Raw genomic sequence first — 19,931 nt, forward strand, 5'->3', positions numbered from 1 at the left:
ACAAATATTTTTATTTTTCAGTAGTTTACCATTGATGAAATACTGCTTCATAATTGAGGGAATTTTTTTTAAAGTGATTTATTTTAATATCGATTCTATAGATGCATTTAGGTTTTTTTTTTTTTTTTTTTTTATTTTTTCAAAGTGATTCTTCATCACAGCAATTTGCCCAATTTTTCAGTAAACTTTTATGAATGCTATGCTTTGTTAATAGTTTGAAAGAAAGAAAAGACTGAGGAAAAAAAAAAAAAAGTAAAAAACTTTAAAATATTTTTTTTTTTTTTCAGAAAGTTAATTGTCAATGAATATATTTTCATCAAACTTTTTTCATAATTTTTTAAAGAAAAATAGAGAAAGTTTTTAATATTTCTTTTTCTTTTTTTAGAATTTTTTATTTATAGTATTTAAATACCAAAAAAAAAAATCTTAATATTTTCATTCATTTTTTTAGTATTTTTCAAGAATCAAAACTAACTTAAAGATTCTATATGAATTCCATAAATAGAATTCCTTATTGTTTTCCCAATTTAATAAGCTTGACAAATGGATGCAAGTATAATCACTAGGATTTCTTTATAATAATTGTTCTTAAATATGTTACTTTTCTCTGTAAATAAGGTATGGTAGAGATTTTTTAAGGGAAAAATAAATGCATAAATGAATATATATTTATGAATTCTTTTCACATATTATACCCACCAATGCCCTAAAATCCTCAGGGTTTCTTTTTAAGGTTTGTAACATGAAGCCCATCATTTTAGTCTTAATGTCTGCTAGTTGTTTACAAACATAAAATTTGACACAAGAAATCTTAAAATTGACAGTTTTATAAAAATAGCTAACCCAAAATACCATTTTTATATCCAATAATATCTAATGGGATTCTACATAGATTTCATCAACTCTCCTACATTCAATAATACATGTCCTTTTTGTAAGCTAAAATAGCAAAAGTAGCTTCCGACCTTCTTCCATTCAATGAAGCTAATCTTTTCTATCCACAACCCCTGCTTTTCTCCTTTTCCACAAAGACTAGACCATGGAAGTTGTCTCGCAGCCTGCATTGACCCTGGCCTATAAATAGATGCCACTCATCCCATCCAACCCATTAACCCATCTGCAATCCACACACACCTTGCTCTCCAGCTCTCCTCTCTCTTCTAGAGTTGTTTTTGGACACAATGTCTATGTCTATCAATGGTGTTTCTCCTTCATTTCAGAGCTTTCGGCCTCCCACTCTCCCTCTACCTGTAGAGGAAGAGAACCCCTTCTGCATATTGGGGGAATCTCGTCATGTACTGGCTCCACCGCACTGGAAGAAGGCTGCTGAGGCCCTACAGTGTGGTCATTTTGATGAGGTGTGCGCCATGGTGTCGCAGTTTGCACATGCGCAAACTGTGGATATTCAGGGCACGGCTCTCACAGTGGCCCAGGTCACTGCTCTTGCACGTGGGGATCATGTTAGGGTCGCTCTCGATGAGGCGGCGGCCCGAGGCCGCGTGACGAGGAGTGCTGATTGGGTGGCTGAGAACATCTCTCGGGGCACGGATACGTACGGGGTGACTACTGGCTTCGGTGCCACTTCCCATCGGCGGACCAACAAGACCGCTGATCTTCAGACCGAGCTGATTCGGTTTCTCAACGCTGGAGTGATCGGGAAGGAGACTCTTCCGGCGAGTTTCTCCAAGGCTGCTATGCTTGTTCGAGCGAATACTTTGATGCAAGGGTATTCGGGCATTCGGTGGGAGATACTTGAGGCCATGGCCAAGCTGATAAACCTCAATTTGATCCCTAAACTGCCTTTGAGGGGGACCATCACTGCTTCTGGGGACCTTGTGCCATTGTCTTATATTGCTGGAGTATTAACTGGGAGGCATAATTCCAAGGTTGTGACGCCTGAGGGGGAAGAAATCACGGCCATGGAAGCTCTGAAGAGAGCTGGAATTGAAGCTCCTTTTCAGCTGCAGGCGAAGGAAGGTCTGGCTCTTGTGAATGGGACTGCTGTTGGGTCAGCGGTGGCCGCAACGGTTTGTTTTGACGCCAACATCTTGGGGCTCCTTGCGGAGGTTCTGTCTGCCTTGTTCTGTGAAGTGATGAATGGCAAACCTGTTTACGGATCCACTGACTCATGAGCTGAAACACCATCCTGGCCAGATTGAATCAGCTGCTATAATGGAATTTCTTCTTGATGAAAGTGACTACATGAAAGCAGCAAAGCTTCGTCAAGAGAAGGATGTGTTGATGAAGCCTAAACAAGACCGGTATGCGCTCAGAACTTCTCCCCAGTGGCTGGGGCCTCAGATTGAGGTGATTCGCATGGCAACACATTCAATTGAGAGGGAAATCAATTCAGTCAACGACAACCCTTTGATCGATGTCTCTCGGGACCTTGCTCTTCATGGAGGGAACTTCCAAGGGACCCCTATTGGTGTTTCCATGGACAATCTCCGGATTGCCATTGCAGCAATTGGGAAGCTCATGTTTGCTCAATTCTCCGAGCTGGTCTGCGACTATTATAATGGTGGGTTGCCTTCCAATTTGAGCGGCGGCCCCAACCCGAGCTTGGACTATGGCTTCAAAGGTGCTGAGATAGCCATGGCTGCCTACTGCTCCGAGCTTCAATACCTGGCGAACCTGGTCACAACACACGTGCAGAGCGCTGAACAACACAATCAGGATGTGAATTCTCTGGGATTAATCTCTGCAAGGAAGAGTGCTGAAGCAGTGGAGATCCTAAATCTCATGTCTGCAACTTACATGGTGGCACTTTGCCAGGCAGTTGACCTGAGACACCTAGAAGAAAACATGAGGGAAGTAGTGAAACATCTCATCACCCAAGTAGCAAGAAAAACCCTTTACACAGATGAAGATGGGACGCTGCTAGAATCTCGTTTCTGCGAGAAAGAACTCCAGCAGGTCGTCGAAAACTTGCCAGTCTTCTCCTATATCGACGATCCCACTAATCCTTCATACACTTTTTTGCCTCAACTCCGAGATGTACTAGTTGAAAGAGCTCTCAAAGACCCCAAATCCACTAACTCTGCAGGCTATTCCATTTTCAAGCGCATCCCCATATTTCAAGAGGAGCTGAAGGAGAGACTGATTGAGGAGATATCAAAAGCAAGAGAAAGGTTTGATAATGGAGATTTCCCAATACCAAACAGAATCAAGAAATGCAGGACTTACCCCATATACGGATTTGTGAGGAAAGAAGTGGGAACGAAGCTCCTTAGTGGTGAAAACAAGGTGAGTCCCGGAGAGGATATAGAGAAGGTTTATGAGGCGATCAATGATGGGAAGTTGGGAGATGTGCTGATGAAGTGCTTGTCATTTTGGAGGGGCACGGCGGGCCCTTTCACGCCGAGGCCTAGTGGATTGTCTTCTCCGGCGCAGTTTAATCCGGAGTACTGGGGTTGGTTTGAGAAGCTGAGGTCTCCTTCTTCAGCTTCGAATGGGAGAGTGAATTGGGACCGGCTCTGAGTAGAAGGAAGGAAAAGGCATTAATTAGGAACATGACCATAACAATTATAATGTTTGTTTGTATGTTTCTGTTGTTGTTTTGTACTGGAATTTTGATTCCAGATTAAATAAAATCCAATTCCGACAAACATGATTATGACTTCAAAATATGGATAAATCACACTGAATATGAGAATCGAGAATTTTATCTAAACAAAATGGGCCTTGGGCTCGGGAGAGAAAAACCCAAAGGCCATTTTGTTTTTGCTCCCTTTCCTAACTTGAGCCGTCAATCATGTTTTCGAAAAAGAAAAGGAAGAGGAAACAATACGGCTTAGTTCTCATATTTCTTTAATTTCTTATATATTTCACATATAACCTTGACATACAATCAAGACCTCATCAATTTAATTAAAACTTAGCACCCATATACGTGGCACGACCCTTCCTTTTAGATTCCAAAAGTCAATGATATGGATTGGTTCAAAAATCAAAATGATCATACGACCTTGGTTGTCTTGGTCCCACCTCTAATCCAAAGAAAATATCTAGATAGAAGGAATGATGTTCTTTCTCAATAGTCTTTCCCAAGTTTACTAAAATATTTAAGAACCTATGAATATTTTAAAATACTAAAATAAAAAAATATTTTATTGAAAGATAATATTATATTAAAGAAAAATATATTTATTTCATGTAGATTAAGATCATATGCTATAACTTGAGAATAATGAAATTTATTTATTAAAAGGTGATTAGGTCTTGGATGGTGATTAGTTACAATTAATAATACATATTATTTACTTAATTATATCATACAATCCTATTTTAGTCATATTCTAAAGCACAACAAATTGGAAGTCCTTTCTAAAGGTAAGAAAAGAATTCAACATTTGCAAAGTACCGAGAGTCATGGGAAACATACACGAAAATTAGGTCAGATTGGGTAGCATTAGTCTTTCATACGAACTCTTTTTTGGGTCCTCTCTCAGTATATAAAATTTATATATCCTTCAAACAATAATTAAGAGGGTTATTACCATAAACAATGGTGAATGATTTTATTTATTTTTATTTAGAAAGACATCACACAGTGCATAGGGGACAGGACAGACACGAAACACAACACACAAACCGGTAAATAATGGGCCCCTTATTCACAACAATTGCTTGCCGCTTACCTGATCCTGAAGCAATATATGATAGCTTTTCCCACTTTACACACACACCATATGAAGAAGCGGATAATGTGAACCAACGCAACAAAGGCAGACAGAGAGAACCACAACAACAATGAAACCCCAACCACGTAAGTGATATCAGGCACCTTGTGTCCCAGTAACATGGCTTCGGTGTCATCATTTGTGGGTGCAATGGCCAGTATAGAAAACATGTAGGTGAGTGCCATGAATGTTAATGTTATCCACATGATAATCATTAGAAGCCACATCAAGATCCTTGTCTTCACTAAAGGTACCCCACTCACAACCAGAAAGACTATGCTTAGCGAAGCAACGAAGGACACCGTGTTGCTTGCCATGAACCGTCGGTACCGTCGAGGATTGTTGTGGGCCATTATGGAGGTTCCAGCTAACATCTTCTTACCCTCACCGGCGTCTTTTTCTTCATCCCAAACACCACCGGGAGGATTAACTGCAGCTTGGAAAGCCATTCCTGCAATCAACGTTGCAGCTACCATCAAGGCGTCGAGTTTCTTTTTCGTCCACTCTTTCTTATTTTCACGTATTTTCTTCTCACGGCCTCGCAAGGGTGTCGGTGCTTTTGCTTCTGTGAGATCTGCAGCTGCTGGTGGAGATAATTGGGGGTTCTCAATCACCATGGTTATACCACTTTCTCCCATCAATAGGTGACCTTTGCCTGGTAACGCAGGTATGTTTCTGGAACTTAAAGCTCCAGCTTTAACCAGAGATTCCCGGATCTCCATTCCTTTCAAGTCCCTCGGCATATGTTGTATGATATCTAAGGCTGTGAAGCCATTTTCATTCACTGCATTTATTTCCATCTCAGGTCTCTCCACCAGATATTTTGCTGTCTGCATAGATTTATTTGAAAATTAAGCATTAATGAACCAAATTCCTACTTAGTTGTTTTAGCACAATTAGTATTTTAAAGCTAAATTTTATTTTAGATATTTTGTCTTAATACAAAAATGGAAAAAAGTAATTTTTAACTTTTATCATAAATTTGAAATCTAATGATGCATGTACCATTATTCTTATTTAGATTTCTAACCGACTTATGACTAAAAAAACGTATCCTATCTCATTCTGAACGGTAGAAAGTTTAAAAGAAAGTACTAGAAAAAAGAAAAAAGAGATAATAAAAACGAAAATAAAATAAAAAAATAAAATATGAATTCTATGACAGAAAACAGAGAGTAAAATGGAAAAATAAAATTGAAGGATGATTAAAAAACCATTGAAAAAGGTCGGCAATTACATCGGTGAGTCAACCAATTTAATGCCTACTAGACCAAACCAAAAAGTTAAGTCTATCCACTCCATGTCTAAGGATGGCTCAAATATCTGTCTTGATATTTGTAGAATTATTTTTCAAAATAATTAAAATATGTTATTAGCAAATACCTGTTTTCTTAACAAGTTTTGAAAAAACTCTGATATGAAAAACCGCTTTTAAAAACAATTCCCAAAGTTTAAATTTGTTATCAATCTTCTTTGTGTTATCTTCGCTGCGAATCTAAGAATGGAAATATTTTTACCTCATACTGTTTCAAGGCTGTAGCGGTATGTAAAACGGTGTTGCCATAATCATCTTTGGAATTCACAAACTCCACCTCTCCTGCCAATTCAACTAACAGCTTCAGCGCTCCTAAACGGTTTTGTTTCACAGCGGAATGCAGAATGGTCTCGCCTTGATCCAATTTGTACCGAGTCACTTGTGGTCGGGCCCCAACCAGCATCCTTGTGACCTCAACTTCGCCTTTCATTACAGCCAGATGGAGGGGCGTTCTTCCATCCTCATCACGGATGAGACAAGCGTCAGGATTGGCGGACAGCAGTATGTTAACCATCTCAACATAGCCATTGGCAGAAGCCAAGTGTAGAGGCGAACGCCCCCGCAAATCCAGCGCCATGGTCATGTCTGGTTTGTGAGTAAGAAGATAGCTTGCGAAGTCGAGGTGACCGAACATGGCGGCTACGTGGAGTGGAGTCTCATTAAAGCATGTGACTGCAGCTCGAGCAAGAGTGAGTGGGTCTTTTGCCCTCTACGCTCTCCTCCTCTTCTGCTCTTTCCTCATATTTCCTTCCCATTTTTCCTCTCCCAATCTCCCTTCCTTGATTGCCAGATTTTAGCATTAAATCATAGAGGCACAGAGACGACGACTTGAGGATATTTAATTATTTCATATCAGCTATTCAAATTTGTGGTTATGAGTTCATCTTATTTTCCTAGTCTACTAAATAAATTAATAAGAATTCAACATGAGTTCATCTTATTTTCTTAGGTGGTGTTTGTTTTTTGGCTGAATAGAAAAAGCCAAAATATTTGACTTTTTCTATTCAGTTAAAAGTAATTTGTTAACATCATTTAATATAACTAAAATGAACTTATTATCAGTATGTTCAATTTAGTCATATTAAATGATGTTAATAGGTTTTTTTAGCTTAATAGAAAAAGTCAAATATTTTGGTTTTTTCTATTTAATCAAACAACAAACACCACCTTAGTCCATTAAATAAATTAATAAGAATTCAACATTTACATAAATCTCAAACTGAAAATATTTTATTCGGAAATTGGATTTATTGAATTAAAAAAATTTTCCTATATAAAACCAAACAACCAAATCTAACCAATGAAGTGGATGTATTCGGTGGAATTGGGTTGGTCATATCATTATTATCATTTTTGTGGGGGAAAAAAGAAATGCTTTCCTTCCACTTAATTCCTCCACCTGGTTTTTGGAATAAAGATATATATAGGACTCAAAAAAGAGATGATATATATAGGTGGCTAATATATGAAGTTGTGATTCTTGTGAATGGGGTCCTTCACCGTGAAAATCTTTGAGTCAATCACGCTATGGAAAAATGCCGCCCCCTGTCAACTCACTTGTTTAGCATCAACACCAGCTTTGTTGCGGTTGGTTGGTCTTGTACAAAAGTCTTGCTAATTTTAACTACTTCCGACGACTTCACCTGTTTCTCTTAGTGGAAGATACGTTTGTATCTATGTCAAGATTTTCTATCAGAAATGCAGGCGGTGGAATGCAAATATTCAAATTGGAAGAGCACCCATCAATGGACATACTCTAATGCTACATTTAGTTTTCACAAAATACCAAGAAAAAAAAAATCCTTTTTCATGTCTAGCTTTGAAAAATATAAAATATATTTATATATTTTAAATATATATAATTAAAATTAATTATAAATTTACATATTGTAAAATTATTTCCCTTTTTTATATTTTATTTTACTATAAAATGCAAAGAAAGTTATATATGATTAAAATTAATAAAAAACTTATATATTTTTAAATTATTTAATCTTTAGGTAAAATAGTTTAATAAATGAAAAAAGTTTGAAGTATAATATAAAATAACTTTTTTTTTTTTCACTTTTTCTTTTATTTTACTTTTTTTTTTTTTTTGTTTCTTTTCCTTCAAATATTAAATCATTGATCAATTCACTTTTTGAGCATGTGAAAATTTATTTTAATAGAAATAGTTATGATTTTAATAATTTGTGATTCGATCCATTTCATTAAGGAAATAATAACCCAACTATTTGGTAAAGATGCCAAAAGAATTAGAGCATGAACCTTACCATAGAAATCAATTTCAACATATGACAATTGATTAAAAATCATGTTGAACTCATTGAAATGTGTTACCACTTAAGCACCTTCTCCCATTTTTAAATGAAACAATTTCTTCATGACAAATACCTTATTATTCATAGGTGACTTCTAATACAAGTGAGATAATACCTTTATTAATCCCATGTCAAATTCTCATTTGCTACGTTATGGACAACATTATTTGACAATGTCAATCGAATAACTCCCAACACCCTATCAAGGAAACCCCAATCACCATTCGACATCCTTTTTGGTTTTGTTTCTAAAAGAGGTGAATGAAGTTTCTTATCGTATGGATAATCTTCGATTTGCATTCTCCATAAAACAAAATTTGTACCATCAAACTTTTCAATTCCATGTGTTGAACCATCTTTATTAGCCATCACTCTCAATCACAATAAAAAACTTTGATACCAGGATTAAAATCATGGTTTTAAAAATTGGATCGGACCAGCCAATCTGATTGACCGATCACAATTCCAATTCGATCCTATCAATTGGGTCGGAAAGTAGTCGAATCGGAATTAAATTGGTTGAATCTACCGTTCGACTGGGGAACCAAACAAACCAAATGATTTGAAGGGAATCATTTGATTAGCATTTTTTTTTCAACGACGCCTCCTGCTAAGTTGTTGGAAAGTCCGCCCTTTCTCCTCCCTTCCTTTTCATATTTTTTATTCTTATTTTTATTCTTTACCTCATGTTATTATTATTATTTTTTTATTTTTTTATTATTATTTTACTTTACGACTTTATGATTTTAAAACAATTAAATTTCATTCAAAAAGTTCTCCGAATATTTTAAGTTGTTAAAGAGATTATTTATTTATTTCTTTGCTACAAAAATAGTCCATGATATTATTGATTGTATATATGGAATATTGAATGAGTGTTGGAATAGTTAGCGTGTTAAGTATTACTAACTGGATTTATTTTATGGAATCAAAATAATCTTAATTGGGAAAAATATTTTCAGGGCAAAGAGTATGAAGAATTTTTCTAAGAGTACTTTTTCTTAAATAAGTCAAAAAGAGAGTTATTTTTATCAAATAATACCAATCTGAAGATTAGTTTAAATATTTTATAATTTTGAAAGAGAATATTTTAAATAATTGTGGAGGATAATTTTGTAGCTGAAAATATCTATTTTTTTAAAAAAAGAATAATTTTAATCCACTTAATGAAAAAAATGATAATTTTATTATTTCAGTGTGTAAATTTATTTAAATAAAAAATAGAAAAAGAATTAATTTTTCTAGTGAATCACAAATTAAGGTAAAGTAATTTTGCTGTAAGAAAATTCATTGGATGTGTAATTTAAAAATGGGAGGATAAATATTTATATGAATTACACTTGTTTTAATTCAAAGATAATAGAAAAAGAAAATGACAAAATGTACTATTAGTTAGTTGACTGTGGAAATATTTGAGTCAATCACGGTATGGAAAAATGCCGCCATCAACTCACTTGTTTATTATTGGTGAAAAATGTGGGAGAATGTCACTATCTATAGACTATAGCATCTAGTCATCAACGGCGGCTTTGTTGGAGTTGGTGGGTTTACTTGTACAAAAGTTTAGGTGAAAAGAATGTTGAATATTCTGAAGTATTTCCGCCGACTTTACCTGTTTCTCTTTTGAAAATTCTTAACTACTTGGATGACTTCACCTGTTTCTATTAATGCCAATATGACTGATGCTAGATCGAGAGGGAGAATGGAAAGGAAATTTAAGTAACAATATCTAATGTGAAAAAATGAGGCAGTTTATAATCAGAGTAGTAAAATTTTAAGTTTCATCATGATATTGTAGCAAAATTTCATTCAAATATCATCTCTTCGTGTAAACACTAACAAGTTTATGACAAATGTGAATTCTCTGGGATTAATCTCTGCAAGGACGAGTGCTGAAGCAGTGGAGATCCTAAAGCTCATGTCTGCAACTTACATGGTGGCACTTTGCCAGGCAGTTGACCTGAGACACCTCGAAGAAAACATGAGGGAAGTAGTGAAACATCTCATCACCCAAGTAGCAAGAAAAAAGCTTTACACAGATGAAGATGGAACCCTGTTAGAATCTCGTTTCTGCGAGAAAGAACTCCTGCAGGTTGTTGAAAACTTGCCAGTCTTCTCCTATCTCGATGACCCTACCAATCCTTCATACTCATTTTTGCCTCAACTCCGAGATGTACTAGTTGAAAGAGCTCTCAAAGACCCCAAATCCACCGACTCTGCAGGCTATTCCATTTTCAAGCGCATCCCCATATTTCTAGAGGAACTGGAGGAGAAACTTATTGAGAAGATATCAAAAGCAAGAGAAAGGTTTGATAATGGAGATTTCCCAATACCAAACAGAATCAAGAAATGCAGGACTTACCCCATATAGGATTTGTGAGGAAAGAAGTGGGAACCAAGCTCCATAGTGGCCAAAACAAGGTGAGTCCCGGAGAGGATATAGAGAAGGTTTATGAGGCGATCAATGATGGGAAGTTGGGAGATGTGCTGATGAAGTGCTTGGCATTTTGGAGAGGCACGGCGGGCCCTTTCACGCCGAGGCCTAGTGGGTTGTCTTCTCCAGGGCAGTTTAATCCGGAGTATTGGGGTTGGTATGAGAAGCTGAGGTCTCCTTCTTCAGCTTCGAATGGGAGAGTGAATTGGGACCAGCTCTGAGTAGAAGGAAGGAAAAGGCATTAATTAGGAACATGACCATAACAATTATAATCTTTGTTTGTATGTTTTTATTGTTGTTTTGTACTAGAATTTTGATTCCAGATTAAATAAAATCCAATTCCGACAAACATGATTATGACTTCAAAATATGGATAAATCACACTGAATATGAGAGAATCCAGAATTTTATCTAAACAAAATGGGCCTTGGGCTCAGGAGAGAAAAACCCAAACCCATTTTGTTTTTGCTCCCTTTCCTAACTTGAGCCGTCAATCATGTTTTCGAAAAAGAAAAGGAAGAGGAAACAGTACGACTTAGTTCTCATATTTCTTTAATTTCTTATATATTTCACATATAACCTTGACATAAAATAAAATAATTTTATGATATTTTGTTTCTACGGAAATTTCTCATGTTCGGCTTCTGTGAAAAAATAAAATAAAAAATAAATATAATTAATTTTTTTTATAAAATTGATATATTTTAAGTTATTTAATTTTTATGTAAAAACTTTAAATAAATAAAGTGAATTTAAAATAGAATATAAAAATTACTTATATTCTTTCAGAAAACAGCTCTTTCACCCACTCTCTTAAAAAAGAGCTCTCTGGCACTCACAACCTGTGCATATAATTTGCTTCTTTTATAGGTTGAAAAAGCAATTTATATTCTTTATATTTTCACATATAGATGAATTTGAATCTCTCCCTCTCTGGGGAAAAATTATAGTACTGCTGCATAACAGGGTATCCCAGCCGTTGGATCTTATATGTACACACACATTTCCATCATTATATTTAGTTGAAAAAATATTTAAGAATGTATGAATATTTTAAAGCACAACAACTTGGAAGTCATTTCTCAAGGTAAGAAAAGAATTCAACACACACGAAAATTAGGTCAAATTGGGTAGCATTAATCTTTCATTCAAACTCTTTGTTGGGAGGAATATAATTTTTTTTTTTTTTTGGGTCCTCTCTCAGCTTATAAAATCTAAATATCCTTCAAACAATAATTAAGAGACATCACACAGTGTATAGGGGACAGGACACTCGGACACGAAACAACCCACAAACCGGTAAATAATGGGCCCCTTATTCACAACAATTGCTTGCCGCTTACATTATGATAGCTTTTCCCACTTTCCGCACACACCGTACTACTTTCCGCACGCACCATATGAGGAAGCGGATAATGTGAACCAACGCAACAAAGGCAAGCAGAACTAACCACACCTCCAATGAAACCCGAACCATGGAAGTGATACGAGGCACCTTGTGTCCCAGTGACATGGCTTCGGTGTCATTATTTGTGGGTGACATGGCTATTGTGGGTGACATGGCTTCGGTGTCATCATTTGTGGGTGCAATGGCCAGTATAGAAAACATGTAGGTGAGAGCCATGAATGTTAATGTTATCCACATGATAATCATTAGAAGCCACATCAAGATCCCTCTCTTCACGAAAGGTACCCCACTCACAACCAGAAAGACTATGCTTAGTGAAGCAACGAAGGACACCGCGTTGCATGTCATGAACAGTCGATACCCTTCAGGATAGTTGTGGGCCATTACGGAGGTTCCAGCTAACATCTTTTTACCATTACCGGCGACTTTTTCTTCACCCCAAACACCACCGGGAGGATTAACTGCAGCTTGGAAAGCCATTCCTGCGATCAACGTTGCAGCTACCATCAAGGCGTCACGTTTCTTCATCGTCCATTAATCTTTCTTATTTTCACGTATTTTCATCTCACGGTGTGCTTTTGCTTCTGTGAGAACTGCAGCTACTGGTGGTGGTGGTGTTTGGGGGTTCTCAATCACCATGGTTATGCCACTTTCTCCCATGAATTCGTGACCTATGCCTGGTAACGCAGGCAAGTTTCTGGAACTTAAAGCTCCAGCTTTAGCTAGAGATTCTCGGATCTCCATACCTTTCAAGTCTCTCGGCATATGTTGTATGATATCTAAGGCTGTGAAGCCATTTCCATTCACTGCATTTACTTCCATTTCAGGTCTCTCCACCAGATATTTTGCTGTCTGCATAGATTTATTTGAAAAGCATTTATGAACCAAATTCCTGCTTAGTTGTTTTAGCACAATTAGTATTTTAAAGCAAAATTTTATTTTAGATATTTTATCTTAATACAAAAATGGAAAAAAGTAATTTAACTTTTATCATAAATTTGAAATCTAATGACGCATGTGTCATCATTCTTATTTAGATTTCTAACCAACTTATGATTAAAGAAATATTTCCTATCTCATAAGTAGAAAGTACTAAAAAAATGAAAAAGAAATAATAAAAACAAAAAAAAGAAAAATAAAATAAAATATGAATTATATGTGAGAAAACAAAGAGTAAAAAGGAAAAAAAAATTGAAGTATGATAAAAAAAATTTAAAAAAACCATTGAAAAAGTTCTGCAATTAGATCGGTGAGTCAACCAGTTTGATGCCCAATAGATCAAACCTAAAAGTTAAGTCTATCCATTCCATGTCTCAAAATGGCTCAAATATTTGTCTTGATATTTGTAGAATTATTTTTGAAAATAATTCCAAATAATTAAAATATTTTATTAGCAAATATCTGTTTTCTTAACTAGTTTTGAAAAAAAAAACTCTTATATGAAAAACTGCTTTTAAAAACAATCCCCAAACTTTAAATTTGTTATCAATCTTCTTTGTGTTATCTGCGAATCTAAGAATGGAAATATTTTTACCTCATACTGTTTCAAGGCTGTAGCGGTATGTAAAACGGTGTTGCCATAATCATCTTTGGAATTCACAAACTCCACGTCCTCTCCTGCCAATTCAACTAGCAGCTTCAGCGCTCCTAAACGGTTTTGTTTCACAGCGGAATGCAGAATGGTCTCGCCTTGATCCAATTTGTAACGAGTCACTTGTGGTCGAGCCCCAACCAGCATCCTTGTGACCTCAACTTCGCCTTTCATTACAGCCAGATGGAGGGGCGTTCTTCCATCCTCATCACGGATGAGACAAGCGTCAGGATTGGCGGACAGCAGTATGTTAACCATCTCAACATAGCCATTGGCAGAAGCCAAGTGTAGAGGCGAACGCCCCCGCAAATCCAGGGCCATGGTCATGTCTGGTTTGTGAGTAAGAAGATAGCTTGCGAAGTCGAGGTGACCGAGCATGGCGGCTACGTGGAGTGGAGTCTCATTAAAGCATGTGACTGCAGCTCGAGCAAGAGTGAGTGGGTCTTTTGCCATCAACTGCTTCAAGGAATTCACACTTCCGGTTATTGATGCTTCATACAGCCTTCTCTCTCTTCCCACTACGCTCTCCTCCTCTTCTGCTCTTTCCTCATATTTCCTTTCCATTTTTCCTCTCCCAGTCTTCCTTCCTTGATTGCCAGATTTTAGCATTAAATCATAGAGGCAACTACGGGGGATATTTTTCCACAGAGACTACGAATGGGGTCATTGGAAGAATGCCTCGACCTGTCAACTCACTTCTTTATTATTGTGGAAAATGCCATGAAGCTTTGTTGTGGTTGGTTGGTTTACTTGTACAAAAGTCTAGCTGAAAACGCGGAGAAATATTGGTTGGTTTACTTGTACAAAAGTCTAGCTGAAAAGAAATATCGTCGTCAATTTCTCCTATTTTGTCGGGAAGTCAACGGTCACGGACCAACTGCTTCAAGAGAATTTCCCGCGCTGGAGCCATTGAATCGAACCGGCCAACAAGCTCAAGTTGAGGCTTGGTTACCAGTGGACCAGATACTCGTTTGTTAATATAAAATCACAATATAAATGTTAAATTTTATTATTAAATTCATTAATTAATTAATTCTAATGAATTTATTTTAAATTTTATTTAATTGATTAATAAAAATATAAAAACCATCCTTATAATTTTCTTAACAAATCTTTTTTTATATAATTTATATGATAATTAAATATAAAAAATATAAATATTAAAAAAAATCATATATCATTATTTATTTTATATTATTAAATACATTTGAATTAAATAAATTATAATTTTAATATTAAATGTATCGCCATTTATCTCGTTAATCTTATTTTTAAAAATTACTATCACTTTACTTTTATTTAATTTTGAATGCTTTTATTTTAAAATATTAAAAAATACAAATTTATTAAAAATTTACTATAATATAAAAAAATAATGAAATTCTAATTTTTTATAAATTAAAATTAATTTGATAAGATAAATAATAAATTATTAATATTGATATATGTCTATTTACCGATATTTTTCTCCTTAATCATACTTATATCTATTATATTTACAAAATAACTTTAATATATGTATTCCTGCTTATTTTATTTATTTTTGGAGTTTTTTCAAACATTTCCATGAATTTTAAATAAATTTTGTTTGATCGACATTTTTATCCAAACATCCATGGATATTTTACCAATATTTTTTATATATCTATAAAATCCAAGTATCGATATATCCGTATTTATTGATATTTCAAGTCTTAGCATCAAGTCATCAAAACCGCCTTTGTTGTAAAACTACATGTGGTTCATGAAAAGAATGTTGAAAATTCTTAAATAGGGTCATGTTTTTTAAAACTATTTTTAAATTATTTTTTAATATTTTATAAAAATAAGGGTATTTGAGAAGTTGTTTTTTAAAATTATTTTTTTTTGTTTTGTATTTATAAAAAATTGTACATTGAATTTATATAATATAAATTTAATTTAATTCAAGTCTTATTAAAAATAAATTTCTTTAGTAAGACATGAATAATAATATTATAATAAAATCATAAATTATATTTTTATAAAAAAAAAATACTACTTTAGTAGATGTTAGAAACATAAAGATATTAACATATAATTTTTTTTTGTTAAAAATGAATAATAATAATTTTTAATAATATTTTATTTAAAATGAATAATGAATAAAATATTATTAAAAATTATTATTATTCATTTTTAACAAAAAAAAATATATGTTAATATCTTTATGTTTCTAACATCTACTAAAGTACTGTTCTCTTGTACATAGAAGAGGTCTCTTATGCTGTTTATTACTTTTCTTGTCATTGTTTTTAGATGTTTATCCCTAATTTAATTATTAGCATTTATCTATTTATTATTAGTTTGAATTAGAATAGAATATAGACTTTGAATTAGAGTAGAAATTTATTATTAGCTTGAATTAGAATAGGAAATAGAGTTTGAATTATAATAAAACTCAATTGTATTTATATATAAATATTCATCATCGTTGATAAAAATAATATATCATATTTTCTCTTTATAATGACTTCATGGTCATACGCCCAATTTCAATAATGATATGATACCGTGACTAACACTTTAACATCAACCATAATATATCATCATAAGATATTATATTCCATTATTTTAAAATAGTATATGCAATAAAATATGTTATATTATACTTATATTTTAATTTATAAAATAAAGAAAAAAATGAAATACATATAGATAAAAAAAATAATTTATGCATATTAAATAATACATATTAGTATTATTTTACAATATATTTATAAACATTTTTTAATTTTTCTTTTTTAACCACAAATTTAATCTTTTAATTAAAAAAATTTATTTTAAAAAATAAATACTATAAAATTTTTAAAATTTTGATAAAAATAAATAAGTTTATATACATAACATACATATGTATATCAAATATCTTAAAAGCGGACAAAGAAAATACAAAAGAATTAAAGATGTCTTATCGTATCTAATATTACATCGAGTCGAGATGTATAGTAACTCCAACATGTCATTCCGTTGACACCTCATTGGTGTGCGGCAACAGGATTTTGAAAAAAAACATTAATTAAAAGTTGTAGGAAATAACTGTCTTACGAGGAGTCAACTTCAATCTTATTTAAATTTGAAGTGGTCACCACCTACCCTCTTTTTTTGGTCATGATTTTAATGGTTCTCCTTAAAAAATCTTCGGAGTATGTTTGATTGTCGAAAAATATAATTAATAAATAAATCAAGGGAAAAAAATAAATTAGGATAAAAATTTTAAAAATAAATAAAATAATTTAAATATCAAAAAAATTAAAAGCATATTAATTTTTATTTTATATATATATATATATATATATATATATATATATATATATATATATATATATATATATATATATATTCTAATAAAATCAAATATGAGCAAATCATTTTTTTTTTCCTAATATTTCTTAAACCAAATATAATCTCAATTTTTTTCATTCAAATATCATCTCCTTGTCGAAGATGGGGGAGTTTTTTTTTTCTTTTTCTTTTCAATGAACTTATTATAGAAGAATGAAGATTTTAACTCTCTTTCTTAAAAATAAAATAAACCGCCTATATTTTCTTTATCATAATTTTCCCATAGTGGTTCCTCCGGAAGTAGCAAGAGGCTTTGATTTTATATTGGCAAGCAACCATGATCAGACGACTAGTTGAGACTTGTTCATTACTCGGTCAATCAATGATAATCAATTTGCAAAACCTAGAAATGTCTTTCTGATGGATAGATTCATAGAAATGATATTGGTACGCCATTAAACCAATAATTAAAGATTTTCAACCCAATATTTATTCATCAATCAAATGGGGATCAACAAACTTCTTATTGACGTCTGTTAGCCCCAACCCAAGTCAATCACACCCTCTGATCAGGAAAGTCTGAGGAAGCCCTGGGGTAAGAATTCATATCGCTACCTTGATAGCAAACCCACATGGGTCCCCTCAATTCTGGACATACAAGGTGTCCTTCCTTGCATCTCTAAGCTTAATCCTTCTCCTTGTAACTGTATCACTGAAGCCATGCCTGGATTTTCATTTTCATGTTCATTTGTATGGTATTTGCAGCCTTGCTAACCATGTCAGATGAGCATGAAGGGGACTTCAGCGTTTACATATGAAGTCTAATTGGCATTGTTATATTGCTGTGCCTTATCCGTTTCCTCATATGGTGCCCAGAAGTTGCCAAGGCTTAGAATGGCAAGAAATGGGAATGGGGATGATGATGGGAGTATCTCAGTATATATATGGTTGGGACTATTTGGGATCTTTGCCTTGGCTGACTCTATCTGCTTTCGCATATGGTGTGTCCAGAAGATGCAAAGAATCAGGAGGAGGAGAAACGTATTTGATTAATGTACATCCTCTGAGTTGCCCAGCAGCTTCTTCTTCAGCCATGATCCCATGAAAACGCCACTTGTTTGATGTTAGCCTTAGCTTGTTTTCTTATATCCATCTTCTTGCTTGTTTCAGTACTTTGTCCCATCTCCTTCCACAATTGCACAGCTTCTGGGAACGGGGATTTCTGGTTTTCTTCTGTCTTAAACCGAATCATCATGCTCTTATGGAAATTATATCCATGTTGGTTGAAAAAACATTTCAGAACCATGGAAAACTCCAAAGTGAATTGCATTACTCCCACAAGAAATGAGGGATCCCACCCCCATAAGCTTCCTTGATTTGCTTCTAAATATTTTTTGATTTTACAAGAATTTCTATTGTGTATATCCCCGTACTGGATTGATGAAAAAGGAAATTTTAAGAAACATTTTAAGAGATCAAACATTTTGGTTTTAAAAATACATATATATATATATTTGATAACCGATGGAATCAGAGTGTAACAACTTATAAATGGCAATGCAACGATTAGCATGCGTAATATTAAGAACAGAAGAAGATCCTCAATGTGAGTGTTTAGCTAGGTTGCCAATTTCGGACAAAATTCTTAAGTGTCCCCTAACTCGGTTTACCAATCCCTCTTCAGACCACTTGACTTTAAAGACTAAGACTTTGCTAAGAAATCGGGGTATGTAGCCGAGTGTGTGGTGATTGAATGTGAATTAACCCTGTTTTTCATCTTTAAATGAGTTAAGAAAACTGAGAGAAATAGTTTTTGGTACAAGACTTTTGTTCCCCTGTTTCTAAATCGATCTAAGTGTAGGGACAGATCGATCCAATTAACTTATTTTTAAGATCAAATTTCAGTCATTAGATTAAGGGTTTCTTTTTACACTTTAAATACAAACTTCTCTCATTTTCTAAGGTGAGACTACAACAACCGTGGAGATAGTTGCAGTCACTCCATGTGTTCTTCATTTTCTCATCTCTTTTCCTAATTTGAGGGTTTTTTGTTGCAAAGAAAATTCAATTCTCTTGATGTTTTCCAAGCTAGTTTTTAATGGATTTTTTTTAGCAATAAATTGATTGATTCATTCATTCATTCATATCTCAATCTCTCATGCTATTTAAGTTTGGGTACAAACACATTTTCTTCTTGTGTGAATTCAAGAAAAGGTCGAGATCGAGCTTAATGTAGACTTCAAGTGTGCTCCAAAAGAAGGTGAGAAACTAAAAGTGAAAGGTACTAGTCAATGGTCCGGAAAGGATTGGTTGACTTGAGTTAGGTAAAATCTTGTATTCAGTTTTTATTCTTTAGATGTTTCTGGTCGTTGGTAGGTCTGTGGTTTTTTATCTCTTCAGAGGTTTTCTAATTTAAAATCTGGTTTTGATTGTCTCTTTCTCTCTCTACACTTTGATTTATTTTCTGTTTTTTATATCATTGATTACTTGGTCCTCACATGGTGTGTCCAGAAGTTGCAGAGACCTAGGAGGAGGAATATTTGACTAAGTCCACATCCTCTCTCTGCTGCCCAGCTGCTTCAGCTTCTGCCATGACCCCTTGAAAACCCATCTTATTTGCTGTTTGATAGGAATTGTAGGGACACTTTTACCATTCAGAAGAAACTGCCTCCGCTGCCTGCTTGCTGTTTCTTTCTTACTTGTTTGGGTGTTTCTATTCAAAATTTGGAGTTTGCTTAATGGTTTGATAAGAAGTCATTGCTTAATGGTTCCTTGTTGACTCAACCTTTTTCTTCAACTTTGAATCCTCTATAATTGAAGGCTTGATCTAAATAACTACAATTTCTAATGTCCACAAGCTCTTCCTCTGATTCATGC

The 19,931-nt window shown here is 34.1% G+C and overlaps 4 protein-coding genes and 1 pseudogene across 4 annotated transcripts; 2 read left to right on the plus strand and 3 right to left on the minus strand.

Annotated features, from left to right (window-relative positions):
* Positions 1-1,122: 1,122 nt before the first annotated feature.
* LOC100242156 (phenylalanine ammonia-lyase-like) lies at positions 1,123-3,608 on the plus strand (annotated as a pseudogene).
* Positions 3,609-4,384: 776 nt separating this feature from the next.
* LOC100264448 (ankyrin repeat-containing protein At2g01680) lies at positions 4,385-6,806 on the minus strand. Its single transcript, XM_010657850.3, has 2 exons — positions 6,200-6,806; positions 4,385-5,512 (listed from the first exon to the last, which is right to left on the minus strand). The coding sequence occupies exons 1-2, from the start codon at positions 6,629-6,631 to the stop codon at positions 4,637-4,639; spliced, it is 1,308 nt and encodes a 435-aa protein (XP_010656152.1). The 5' UTR covers positions 6,632-6,806; the 3' UTR covers positions 4,385-4,636.
* Positions 6,807-10,149: 3,343 nt separating this feature from the next.
* On the plus strand, positions 10,150-11,095 carry LOC109123362 (phenylalanine ammonia-lyase-like). The gene has a single exon (XM_059740687.1). It carries the CDS (start codon positions 10,165-10,167, stop codon positions 10,687-10,689), a length of 525 nt encoding a protein of 174 aa, XP_059596670.1. The 5' UTR covers positions 10,150-10,164; the 3' UTR covers positions 10,690-11,095.
* A 957-nt stretch (positions 11,096-12,052) lies between these two features.
* LOC132254661 (uncharacterized) lies at positions 12,053-12,688 on the minus strand. Its single transcript, XM_059740856.1, has one exon. It carries the CDS (start codon positions 12,686-12,688, stop codon positions 12,092-12,094), a length of 597 nt encoding a protein of 198 aa, XP_059596839.1. The 3' UTR covers positions 12,053-12,091.
* Positions 12,689-12,694: 6 nt separating this feature from the next.
* On the minus strand, positions 12,695-14,399 carry LOC100254150 (ankyrin repeat-containing protein BDA1). The gene is made up of 2 exons (XM_010657851.3): positions 13,695-14,399; positions 12,695-13,012 (listed from the first exon to the last, which is right to left on the minus strand). The coding sequence occupies exons 1-2, from the start codon at positions 14,358-14,360 to the stop codon at positions 12,695-12,697; spliced, it is 984 nt and encodes a 327-aa protein (XP_010656153.1). The 5' UTR covers positions 14,361-14,399.
* Positions 14,400-19,931: the final 5,532 nt, after the last annotated feature.

The sequence above is a fragment of the Vitis vinifera genome, chromosome 11, assembly GCF_030704535.1.
Source record: "Vitis vinifera cultivar Pinot Noir 40024 chromosome 11, ASM3070453v1".
NCBI classification, from domain to species: Eukaryota; Viridiplantae; Streptophyta; class Magnoliopsida; order Vitales; family Vitaceae; genus Vitis; species Vitis vinifera.